Raw genomic sequence first — 13,550 nt, 5'->3', positions numbered from 1 at the left:
ACTCCATGCATCATAAACTTCATTTTTCAAAACGAGTACAAATTAGAGAACATTCCACATAATCTAGAAGATTATGTTGAATTTGACACCGTAAGGACGGACATATAAGAAGATTTATAGTTGAAGGGCGATTGTAATTATCCAAACATGTGGGGCTTTTTCAAAATTTAACCTTACCTCAGGGGTGGCAGGCAGTGGCGAATCTAGGATTTTTGCCAAGGGGGTTCGATTTGTAGGATAAAAAATTTAAATATCACTTTACAAAAAATTACGATTTACAAATTTTAGGTGAATTGTGGAAATATTTAAAGAGAAAAATGGTGAAAAATGTTAAGATTTGAAAAAAAATCAGATTTTGAGAGGGTACCGGGTGATCGAATCCCATGACCAAAAAATGAATGAAGAATATATTTACAACCTCAACCAATAGCCTTTTGTGTCAACTTATGTATAACAGTTTAGTTTGTTTAAAATCAAGTGTGTACAACTGCACACCTTAGATCATAGCCAGATCCGCCACTGATGGCAGGTTGGCTGTAATTTACCCTATCTAACATTTAATTGTAACAAATATATATTTTGCACTGTAAATTATATTCTTAGACTATAATCATAAATATCATACAACATGGATATATATATATATATATATATATATATATATATATATATATATATATATATATATATATATATATATATATATATAATCATGTAATTTACAAGCACAAAATAATCAAACATTACAATAACTCAATCAATTACTATAGAATAATCTCAAACCATGACTATCATAGAAAATAAAAGGCTCTGATACACACATGATTGCTTCAAATGAGTACTACTGATCTCAATGCAAAACAAACATTAATATTCGTATCGCCGGAGATGGTGGTGGTGCCGTGGCGGCCAGTCGTATTTGTGATAAACGGATTCATCAACGACGCAACTCCTCCACGAGCCGCCCTTCTTCCCCGATCTCTTGGGAGTTGAATTATAAGCAGCAATCCTCATCTGCTGAATGAGTGCCTCTGTGTTCATTTCATGCGACAAAATCCTCTCCAAATCTTTCGGATTAATCACCAGTTTCACCTTCCATACTCCGTTTCCTGGCGGCAGAGGTGGCGGCTTTTGTCCTCCGGTGGTCCCTTCTGCCGTGTCTGTGGTGGCTCTTAGAGAACAATTTCCCATTTTTTTTTCTTTTCTTTTCTTTTCTTTTCTTTTCTTATGTGTGTAGTGAATGTGTTGTGCAAGAAGTGTAAGAACTTATGGGGGTATTTATGCTTAAGAAAAAACCTTTGAATTTTTATTCAAAAGAGTCACGGATTTTGATTGGAAGATGTCAATTTTTCATTTTCAAAATTTATATATTGGATAAATTACACCTACACCCCTGAGGTAGGCTAAAATAATTTTAAGATCCCTGTGGTATTGGTAATTACAACCACACCCCTGAAACAATTACTGGAGCCAAGATTTCATGTTCTGGGACCGTTATGCACTATATTTATGTCCAACGGAGCCGTTAATGCAACCATACACGAAAATTTATAAATCTTATATAAATAATAAGGATTTTACGAAATGTTCGGAGAGCCATGTCACCCCCTACCTTTATGTTGTCTCCACCACTGCCTGAAACTAATAGGTTGTTAGAACCCTAACGGAATAACTTATCCAATGTGTTATTTCGTTAATGTTTCTAACAATGCTTAGGGGGGGTGATTGTCATTACAGATACTACATGGACCTTAAAGTTATTTTATGATACCTCAAGGGTGTACGTGTAATTTACCCTTATTTATTTCTTGTGACATTTTTTGGAAGCAAGTGGAAATTAAATGATATATACTAAGGTTTAAATAAAAAAAAAAGTATAAACATTAAACACAACAAGTTGTCCGTATAACTAAGTAAACGACATTTGTGGGTGTGGGCCGCCGCGAATATATTAACTGCAGAATGAATCAATCTTGTGAATCTTGCACACACTGCTGGTATATATATATATATATATATATATATATATTGTGTAATGAACTGTGTAGTCAAATAAATATTCGTTGCACATAAAGGAGGGTAACGCATAAGTTGTGATGATATTTTGGATTTTTTCATACAGCTAATATTTCATGTTTAGACTTTAGAATATAAAGATAACATGCACATTCAATTTCAATAATTATTCTATGTGGTATTGCATTAAAAATTACTCGAATTGTTTTTTCAATGACCATATTGAATAATTTCTACAAAATTACTTTTGACCAATGTTTTATATAGTAATATAGAATTTTGACAATTACCTTGTTAGGATTAAAATTAGAATTTTCATTTTTTTTTTTAAATCAAAAATATTGTAATACTCTGCGTAGTGGCGGAACTGGCGTAGAGTGTCAAATTGACAATTATAAATGGAACATTGAAATAAAAATTAAAACCATAACCATAATTTTGTAAAAATATAATTGATCGCTCGTCTTGGGAAATGGAATCTATAAATGGATACTGTGTATGAACTCAATTTTTGTATGATCACTGATCATTCTAAAAAAATATATAATATTATATTATATGCTTCATTTTTTCCAATATATTCTTGGTGGTAAATTACGACCACCCCTAAAGTAAGATAAATTACGAAATGTTAGTTTAATTATTTTCTTAAATTATGAATATTTTTACACGTTCAATCTTGTGCTGCTAAATTTAGTGAAATCTTTTAGATTATATGAAATGAACCCGTTTTATTCTATTTGAGCTCCACATTTTGAAACAAGATGATCATATAGCTTGCAAATATCAGATTGTGGTGCTATCATAAACTGTATTTTTGCGCTAATCGAGTACAAACAAGAGAACATTTCATATAATTTAGAAGATTATATCGAATTTGATGCCATAAGGATGAACATGTAAGAATATTCATAGTTGATGGCTGGTTGTAATTATTCACAATAGAAGAGTTTTTTCGTAATTTAACATGCTCTCAGGGCTATTGTTTTTTGGTAATTTAACATGCTCTCAGGGGTGGCCGTAATTTACTTATATTCTTAGCTGCTTCTATGATCATTGATCATTCTATAATATATATAATATTAAATTTTATCCTTCCCATTTCCAATATATTAGTTGTCAAAAAACGAAAAATGAAAAGAATAAAATAAAAAAAAAATAAAAAAATGAAAATCTCATCCACAAGAATTATTACAAAAATATAATAATAACATAAACCACAGGCACAAGGCCCACAACCAAAGAATAATGTTTCAATCAATTGGTCGAGTTTGTGGCCCGTGATAATATTCTCATTTTTCATTTTTTTTTTTTGATAAATAAAATAAATTCTAATTCTCATTTTTCATTTAACTTCTTCATACATTATTTATTTATTTTTGTTTGCCAAGCATTATTTGACTAATTCCTGGATTTTGATATCTATTTTTCTCTTTTTTTTTTTTTTTAAATCTATTTATTTCTTGTAATAGAACATAATAAGCACATAAGGGTAAAATGGTAAAAGCGCATACTCGTCGTCGTTTGACTCGCTAGTTCGTACATCTAGCTCGTCGTTTTCTCTTTATGAAGCATAGCTCGCCACCCTTGTTACTCCAATACAAGTCGTTAACCTGTTCAGATCGTTGGTTTTATTCATGTCGGCCTAGGTCGTCAGTTACCTCTTACAATAAGGAGAGCTCGCTGCTCTTCATTTACTCACGAGCCCAGATCAAAATTTAATTCTTCGAAAACCAGAATCGAATTAGAAATACAGGCAATGCTTGGAACCATTTCTATTTTGTTTTCAATGATTCCCCAAAACAAAATGGGATTTATTAAACTTTTCAAATCATTTCTCAAAACAATTTCAAAAGTTTCTCTCTTCTTCAGATGTGATGTGACTCCTACAATAAATAGATTTTGCAGTAAAATATGTCGTTCACTAAAAAACAGATAAACATCACTTCATCTTTCAATTTTTTTCTTCTAAAATACTTTTTCTAACATCTTTAAACATGATTTGACTCCTACTGTGTATTTTTTCTCCTTACAAAATATAAACAAACATTACTTTCATCTCAAATTTTTTCCCCAAAACATATTTACTCAAAATAAGTTCTAAAACGCTTCCAAACATTGCCCACAAATCTCTTACATATATTCTAATTTCAATCTATGAAATTTCAAAAAAATACGAAAATTCGAGATTTCGGAATTCAAAGTAAAAATATTCTTTGAAAAAAAAAATCCGAAAATTCCTTTCCAATTAACTAGTAACAAATTTGACACATTCATTTTACATGAAATACAAGTTGGATGGAATAAATGACATATATTGTGTATGAAATATGAAAATAAATATTGAATATATAGCTTTTATTTATTTATTATTATTATTATTATTATTATTATTATTATTATTATTATTATTATTATTATTAATATTTGAGAAACAATATTATAACAAATGTTTAAGAAGCTACGTGTTTTATCATCCTCCACAATCATACACAACTGTCTTTTTCCTAAATTGAACAATTTTGGAGAAATCAAAGCCACAAACCAAAATTTGGCTAAACCTCCAAAATAACTCCAACCAATCATATTCCAGATAACACCATCCCAAATTAATAAATTAAATACATTTTTTTTTATTTTTCTATTCCAAAAAAAAAAAGAAAAAAAAAAACCCATCACTAATTCTTCCCTCCAAAATCAATTCTTCTGCAGCTCTGCGACAATGGGGTGCGCTTCATCCAAGAGAATCGAGGACGCCATCGTCGTCTACCGCCCGCCGCCGTCCAGCTTCGCCGTTTTCGACGTTAACTCCATCGAGGAGCCGTGGCTGAAGGGCGGCGGCGCAGCCGAATCAGATTCAGATTCAGAGGAGGAGCAAGACGAGAAGCACTCGCACGTGCCAGCACCTATTCTGGAGAAGCTCAACGCCATTGAAGGCGCCCCTCGCTCGTGGGACGAAGTCAGCAAGGCACTGGAGGACTTCAAAGCCGCGCCGCCGCCCCCCACCGCACCTGTTTCCAGCCCTAAAAAATCTCCGGCGGCGGCGCCGGCGAACGATAGCCCCGCCGCAGCCAGGCGGAAGAGCTTCTCCTTCCACACGCTCGAAGAGCTGGAAGCTAAACCCACCACTACCACTACCAAAACAACCGAGTCGAAGCGAGTCGACTCGCCGTGGAATCACGAGTTGAAGAGATTCAACTCGGCCCGGACCGAGTCGGCGAAGAGCGGTGAAGTTGTGGTTCCGAAATCACTGAGGGAGAACATCTTCATCCTGAAGGACAAAATGGAGAGGGAGAAGGGCGGGAAGGCGGGCGGGTTCGTGAGGCCCGACCCGCTGGCGGACTTCGAGGAGAACTGCCCGCCCGGCGGCGGCGACGCGGTGGTGGTGTACACGACGTCGCTGCGGGGGGTGCGGCGGACGCACGAGGACTGCCAGCGGGTGAGGCAGCTGATGGAGACGCACCAGGTGGTGTTCGACGAGCGTGACGTGGCGATGGACGGAGGGTTCCTGACCGAGCTGAGGGAGCTGCTCGGGGAAGGTGCGGCGGCGGTGCCGAGGGTGTTTGTGAAGGGGAGGTACGTGGGTGGGGTGGAGGAAGTGGTGGGTCTGAACGAAACGGGTCGGCTGAGTCGGATCCTGAACTGGGCGAAAGTGGAGAGGGGGGCGGGTCGGGTCGGGTGCGCGGGTTGTGGGGGCGCGAGATTTGTGCCGTGTTTGGAATGTGGCGGGAGTTGTAAAGTTGTGGTTGAGGGCAAGAAAGAGAGAGAGAGGTGTGGTGTGTGTAATGAGAATGGTTTGGTTCATTGCCCTATTTGCATTTGATTTTTTTTTTTTTTTTTTTAATTTAATGAATTGTGGAGGTAATTGTTGTGTTTGTAAAGGAATTTATGTGATGAAAAGAGTATATATACTTTCAATTGGTTTTTGTTGAGGATTTGTTGTTACTTAATTTTATGATTTAAGTATGAGTTAATGATTTTCTAATTTTCTTTGGTCAAAATGGTTATTGATTTTATGAAATGTAATTGAAAAAATTGTATTAAATTTGAAAAATAAAAATATTGGTTTTTGTTGAGGATTTGTTGCTACTTAATTTTATGATTTAAGTATGATTTATTGATTTTCTATTTTTCTTTGGCCAAAATGGTTATTGATCTTATGAAATGCAATTGAAAAAATTGCATTGAATTTGGAAAATAAAAATTAAAAAAGAAAGGGCATTGAATTTGAATAATAAAATTAAATAAAAAATAAAAAATAAACAAGGAAGGGCCCAACCGGGTTCAAACCGGTGACCTCTTGATCTGCAGTCAAATGCTCTACCACTGAGCTATGGACCCTTATTGATAGCAAATGTTTCATTGTATACATTTATTAATGAAAACCAACGGGACAAATAAATATTTCTTTCTTCTTTCCTTGGGAAAAAATAAAATAAAAAAACTTGTGTGGTACATTTAATTTTTTTGTGATTTTCATACTATTGGTTAGTTTATTTGGATTTTCAGGCAATGTTTTTTTTTCTTAGTATCCGAGATGAGCTTGGTTGTCACTAGTAACTTCTCCAATTAAGGCAAGTAAAACTGGCTTGAAAAAGAGTGTTTTTATGAAGTGTGTGTTTGGTTCATGTAAATGATGTAATGAAATTAAAGAATGGCTTGCTAGTTGCTCTTGCCTTAATTGGAGAAGTTAGGCATTCAGTAATTGTGAGTGCAAGAGGCCGGTTAAAGTAGTTAAACATTTAATATAATAGTGAAGCCTATAATATTTTACATTTATGTAATGAAAAACTAGGTTCATTTTAGGTTCACATCTTATTAATTAATTGTAATAAACATACATTCAAATTCACCCTTTGTTTTAGTAATGAACCTATTTGAATTAGTAGAGTTGACTCCTGATCACAAAATTCCTACTCCAAGAATCTCAAACTCTTCGTAAACTCGTTCGATTCTTATTCCCGTTCGGATTCTTTTAGCGAGTTGAAAGACTCTTATAGTTTTTTGTGGAGTCGAAAAAAGGCTACCATTGCTTGTGCATCTTTAACTATTTTGATCTTCAATAATAGTAAAGAATCAAGAAACGGGCGTTCGTTCTTTCAAGTGGGCTCAACTGGTTTTGAGGCTAAGGGATTCATATCATTTCCGGTACATATTAACCCTTTTGTCCAACGCTCGTTTTTAAATGTTTAGTATTGATCTGAAGAATTAGTTATGTAATTTTGATAAGCAGCAAAATGTCGAAAAATTAAGGCGATGCCTTCTCCGATAGTTTCTTCTGCACCGAAGAGAGAAATGGATCCAAAGAAAAGAGTTGTCATAACCGGAATGGGACTTGTTTCGGTTTTTGGAAGCGATGTCGATGCATATTACAATAAACTCCTTGATGGTGTAAGTGGAATCACACCAATAGATAGATTTGATGCTTCGGAATATTCTGTTAGGTTCGCGGGGCAAATCCTTCTCTTCCGAGGGATACATAGATGGGAAAAACGATCGCCGCCTCGATGACTGTTGGAGATATTGCTTGGTCGCTGGCCAAAAAGCCCTCGATGATGCTAGCCTTGGGAAACAAGTGCTCGATAATGTAAGGATTTTTTGTTCTTTGAAAATTGTATCACCGCTAATCGATTCTTGTTCCAAATAGAAAGGTCTTCAATTCTTGTCATTGTGTGTGACTAACTAATGGTGGAAATTGGAACGAAATTTATAATCTCCGCCAATTTTGATCTTATTTTTTTCAATTTCTGATCAATATTTTTCATTATGAATTTCAAAAAGTCCAATTTCAGATTTTTTTTTATTGGAATTGGAATTTATACGAGATTGCAATTTTCGGTCCGATTTTAATGTCTGAAAATAAATCCGAAAATTCCAATTTTTTCCTCCAAAAAATACACTTGTGAATTTCATATTTTAGATTACTAAAAATTGGAATTTTTCGAATTCTGCCGATTCCAATCCAAAAGTTTCTGATTTTGGAACAACATTTTTTCATCTAATTTCCTATTATTTCTTGGAATGGAAGTAGAATTAGTTTTTCATTTTTTTTCTTTCGAAAGTATTAATTCTGATCCGATCCGTCGAATTGTCACCCATGTATACGAAAGATGGACAAGACCAGAATGGGGGTGTTGGTAGGGTCAGCTATGGGAGGCGTTACAGCTTTTAGCAACGGAATCGAAGCCCTAGTTCAAAAGGGACACAAAAAAGTAACTCCGTTCTTCGTTCCTTACTCAATCACCAACACGGGGTCCGCATTGCTTGCTATAGAAACGGGCTTTATGGGGCCCGTTTACTCCATCTCAACCGCTTGCGCCACCGCAAACCACTGCCTATTTGCCGCCGCAAATCACATCAGAAGAGGCGATGCTGATGTCATGGTCGCTGGTGGGGCCGAATCCGGCGTTAATCCAGCTGGCGTTGGAGGTTTTATAGCTTGCAGAGCGTTGTCTCAAAGAAACGATGAACCGCATAAGGCTTCTAGGCCGTGGGACAAGAACCGTGATGGTTTTGTTATCGGTGAAGGCGCCGGTGTACTAGTATGTCCCTCTCTCATTTAACTATTATTAGCAAAAAACTTCATGTATTATCAAACTGAAATGTTAAATATCGTTTCAGTTTGTACTAGTACTGTTATGATTTTGAACGTGAGTTTGACCCTTTTTTAGTCGATTATTTGGCAAAATTCAAAATATGGAAACTGTAGGTCTTTGAGTTAGCTTTCTAATCAAACTTGAATAAATTAGATTATACTGGATGTTAGGTGGTAAAATTATGCATGAATGAGTTACATTTTAACTTTTAGATAACTCAAATCATCAAAGTTGTAGGTTGTGTTTATCGATTGATGCATATATTTATCACCTGGCAAGCAATATTGGTTATTTTAGTTGGATTAGAGAGCTAACTCGAGTAAAATACAAATCCCTTCTTTTGAGTGTTTTCAAATTCATACTTAAAATGGTCAAACTCACATTTGAAATTGAAACTGTATTATTATATCTGAAACGATATTTGTCACATCCCTATATCAAGTTGCTAAAAAACTCCTCATATTATAAATACTAGGAAAAAAACTCTCTATAATGCCTCGTTTTTAGCACACGCCCAAACAGTGTAATTTTAGGGGATAGTTTGCTAATAACATTGAATCGTATGCGTCTTCTCTTTTTTTTTGGCTAATATTTATAATACGAGGATTTTTTCAGCAATTCCATATAACCGAAGGGTACTAAATGAAATAAACAAACCCTGTTTTTTTATTTACGAGATACTAAAAAAACGAATAATATCCACAGATCATGGAAAGTTTGGAGCATGCAATGAAGAGAGGAGCCAACATAGTTGCCGAGTTCTTGGGAGGTGCCGCCACTTGCGACGCTCATCATTTGACAACTCCTCGTTCAGACGGGCTCGGTGTTTCGTCTTGCATAATCAAGGCCTTGTATGATGCAGGAGTGTCCCCTGAAGAGGTTGATCGATTTTTCTTTTTCTTTTTCTTTTTTTATTTTCATTTTTTTATGATTAAAGGCATAAAGAAAATAATTGTGTTATATTGTATATTAAACAATTTTTTTTGCAAGTGACAGGTTAATTATGTGAATGCTCATGCAACATCAACACCTGCTGGAGATTTGGCTGAAATCAATGCCATCAAGAACGTCTTCAAAAATACCTTTGAGATAAAAATGAATGGCACCAAGGTTAAAATTTATTTCTATTCATAAGATTTTTGTCCAATAAATGTTATGTTGCTATATATTAATATTTGATTTTTGGGCAAATTACGGCCAGCCCCTGAGGTATTTGTCAAATTACGAAAAAACCCCTCTTGTTTGGGTAATTACAGCCATTCCTCCTTTTAAATATGTTTACATAAAATTTATGTAATTCGGTTATTTACCGAACAATCGTATATTCAGTTCGGTAAACGGTATGAAGTGTTGGCATACCGAATTTCGGTTCGATTTTACCGATTTAACATCCCTAAATTTACTTATGGAGGGGTATTTTCGTAAGATAATACATAGTTGAGGGGGTGGCTGTAATTACCCAAACATGGGGGTTTCTCGTAATTTAATCATAACTCAGGGGTGGCCGTAATTTGCCCCTGATTTTTATTGCAACTATAGTTTGTGATCATATTCCAGACGAGCTAAACAATTAACTTATTTTTCATTTCCGTGCTTTAGTCGATGACTGGACATGGGCTCGGAGCTGCCGGAGGATTGGAAGCAATAGCAACCATTAAAGCAATCAACACCGGCTGGTTACATCCAACAATCAACCAATATGTAAAATCACTATTAAACAAAAATCATAATTAATTACGAAAATTTGCTAATAGTAATTGCATGTCTTGATTTTTACCTTTTGTGTGCAGGATTTGGAACCGGCTGTGACTATCGACACTGTCCCGAATGTAAAGAAACAACATCAAGTAAATGTTGGTATGTGAATCAATTTAGTTTCTTGTGACGTAAACTTTCTAGCTAGCGTTCGATTATAAAAAATCATGAATGCACATTATTAAGTAAGAATTAAGATCATGTAATGAAGCTTCTTAATATTGAGTTTATATAATTTTATTGCAGCCATATCTAACTCGTTTGGCTTCGGCGGGCATAATTCAGTTGTCGTCTTTACACCCTTCAAGCCTTAAATGATTCGGTCATACAATTTCAAGGAAAGTGCACTTGCGTGATGATATTTGCTTAATAGAAGCGTCGAGAATTCTAGAGGTATTCACAAAAATTAGCAAAACAAACGAAATAAATATTTCTACTCCCTCCGCAAATAGTTGTTGTTTTGGAATTTTTTTTTAACTCAAATTAGTTCTCACTTTAGAATTTGAATGATGCATTAACTCCACTCTTTTTTATTTTGCAATTTCACATTTATCATTCTTAATTAATATAGAGATAATTAGTATATAAACAACTAATAACAAGTGTATTTTGATGATTTTCTATATTTTTTTGCTATAAATCATGCAAATTTATTGGGTTCCTTTATCTGTACGTAAAGATCTAAAATGACAAATATTTTGGGGCTGAGTAAAAGTTAATAGTATAAAATAAAATAACAAAATATATGGTAAATAACATTTTACCACCTATACATTGTCAATTTTTACGGAGTGCAATATGATTTAAAAAAAAATTGCACGATTCCACCTGAACTAGATTATTTGTGCCACGTTGCCATATATGACTCAATTCAGGCCAAAATGGTCGGAACCAAACGCATGAGCGTTGCATATGCAAATTTGAAGGCATTTTGGTCTTTTTAATTTTCTAAGCCATAATTTCCAAATTTTCCGTCTATTCATCTCTCATTCTTCCCTATTTTGTCCTATAATTCATGCATATCTATTATATTTCTTTATCTGCATACAACAATCGAAAATTACAAATATTTTGAGGGTGGAGGGAGTAAAAGTTAATAGCATAAATTAAAATATATGAATACTATACATATAATGAGGTGTTCTCGTACCGGTACAGCACGAAGCAACCAATCGTCCGATTTCTTCCGCCGCCGACGCCACAAAATCGAACAAGTAATTCAAAGAAACTCCACAATCCGACGGCTCCAAATCGCTGGTGCACTGCACCAGTTCGTACCCGATCCCGCCCCTGAATAGTTGGGAAATTGGTTTATGTATGTCTTTAGGCGGCGGATATATGCAAGTCCATTTTTTTATTAGTTCAAACTCACATAAATGAGTTTATTAGTTCAAGCCCGTAAATTAATTTAATTTTATTACATCAAGACCAAACATGACGAATATACCCTTATCAATAAATAATACCCAAATACAAACAAACTCTATTTTTAATTTATTCAAGACCAAAAAATAAAAAATAAAAAAATAAAAAATAAACAAAAAAAAAAAATAGAAAAACTCACAACTGTCGCCACCAGACCGCCGAGACACCGCACAATCACCACCACCCCACCACCACCAACAAGTCATTTTTACTAAACTTTTGTTTGTCAATTCAAAAACATTAATCGAGCATCGATTCTTGATAAATATGCGTGGATGAACATTAATCTATGCTTACTTCTTGTTGGGTTGCAATGCTTTAGCCGATTTTGGCAAAAAAAATTGAGATTGAAATTGATTTTTTTGTGTGTTTTCGTTGGTTTCCCAAATCGGTTTATCCAGACCGATTTTGTACACGAAAATCGGCGTCACAATGCCGATTTTTGTTAACCAAATCGGCGTTGTAACGCCGATTTTTATTTATTTATTACGATTTATGTTTTTTATTTGATTTTGAATTTCATTAAGGGTAAATTAGTATTTTTATGTTGGAGGTCTTGAACTAATAAAAAAATGGGCTTGCATATATCTGCCGCCATGTCTTTATTCAGTAAATTCAGAGAATTACACTTGTCGTCCGTCATGTTTCACGCGATTCCACTTTTAGTTCCCGTTGTTCCAAAGTGAACAAAATACAAACAAAATACACCTCAAGAGTTTAATTTTAAACACATTTGGTCCCCTCCGTCACGTGAGCATTAGCTGTTAACGGAAAACACTATTTTGGGGCTAAAATTGAAATTTAATACTGTTTTAAGGCTAAAAGATAATTAATAATTGGAAAAAACGAAAATTGAATTTTGAAAATTGGAATATAAAAACTTGATCCAAAATTAAAAAAAATCGAATCAGAATCGGAAAATTCCACATGTTTAGTCACTTAATTTATAAAATGTATAATAATATTAATATTATAAGTGTACTTATGGGGTGGGGTGGGGTGAGGGGGGGAGGGAAATTCAGACTTTCGAAAATCGAAACGAATTAGAAATTGAGATCTCATATATATAATTTCGATAAAAAGAAAAAAAAAATTGGAACCGAGTTTTTGGAATTGGAATGAAATATATTGTTCCAAAATAAAAATAAAAAATCAAATTGGATTTGGCGAAAATTGGAAATTCCTTTCCAATTACCACCCCTAGTGTTGGTGTATCGTCTCTATTCGGCCAGTCGGATTAGAAAAATAAACTTTCATAAATGCTTGCGATATAACATACTCCATTTGTTTCACAATAACTGTCTCTTTTTTAAATTATTTTTGTTCCATATTATCTCACTTTATATTTCCAATACTACATTAAATGCATTTTTACTGTTTTAACCTTATTAATGCATCTCTAAACATTAATTATCTCTTATAAATCATTAAATGATAAAGGTTGTTTTAGTCATTTTTTATGTGATTTTCCTAAAATCAAACTACATTTATTGAATTTCTTAATCTTTGTGAAAAGCGAAAATGATGAAAATGCCTCCTCGACTTTTTTAAAACAATTTGAAGCGACAATTTAATTCTGCAAAATGAGATTAATTCATTTATGTGTTATAAAGTTTACAACGTTAACTACTGTTAAGCTATCTTGTGAGTAGGATCTAAGTAAACCTTATCCTAACAACAAAAATCAAAGCTAAGCATCTACAGTAGAACCTCATTAAATTAATAACTCGATTGTTTAAATAATATTTTCTTTCGATT

The 13,550-nt window shown here is 34.3% G+C and overlaps 2 protein-coding genes and 1 non-coding gene across 3 annotated transcripts; 2 read left to right on the top strand and 1 right to left on the bottom strand.

Annotated features, from left to right (window-relative positions):
* Positions 1–4,526: 4,526 nt before the first annotated feature.
* On the top strand, positions 4,527–5,948 carry LOC105970255 (Glutaredoxin family protein). The gene has a single exon (XM_012995064.2). The coding sequence runs from the start codon at positions 4,739–4,741 to the stop codon at positions 5,837–5,839; it is 1,101 nt and encodes a 366-aa protein (XP_012850518.2). The 5' UTR covers positions 4,527–4,738; the 3' UTR covers positions 5,840–5,948.
* A 337-nt stretch (positions 5,949–6,285) lies between these two features.
* TRNAC-GCA (transfer RNA cysteine (anticodon GCA)) lies at positions 6,286–6,357 on the bottom strand. Its single transcript has one exon. It is a non-coding gene; the product is annotated as a tRNA-Cys (tRNA).
* Positions 6,358–8,126: 1,769 nt separating this feature from the next.
* Positions 8,127–10,817, top strand: LOC105970259 (3-oxoacyl-[acyl-carrier-protein] synthase I, chloroplastic). The gene is made up of 6 exons (XM_088817827.1): positions 8,127–8,558; positions 9,318–9,491; positions 9,609–9,722; positions 10,212–10,313; positions 10,403–10,469; positions 10,614–10,817. The coding sequence occupies exons 1-6, from the start codon at positions 8,127–8,129 to the stop codon at positions 10,679–10,681; spliced, it is 957 nt and encodes a 318-aa protein (XP_088673953.1). The 3' UTR covers positions 10,682–10,817.
* The last annotated feature ends 2,733 nt before the right edge of the window (positions 10,818–13,550 follow it).

The sequence above is a fragment of the Erythranthe guttata genome, chromosome 5 (genome assembly GCF_056151865.1).
Source record: "Erythranthe guttata isolate IM_541 chromosome 5, IM_541, whole genome shotgun sequence".
Classification (NCBI taxonomy): Eukaryota; Viridiplantae; Streptophyta; class Magnoliopsida; order Lamiales; family Phrymaceae; genus Erythranthe; species Erythranthe guttata.
This window is presented reverse-complemented; position numbering and strand designations above follow the sequence as displayed.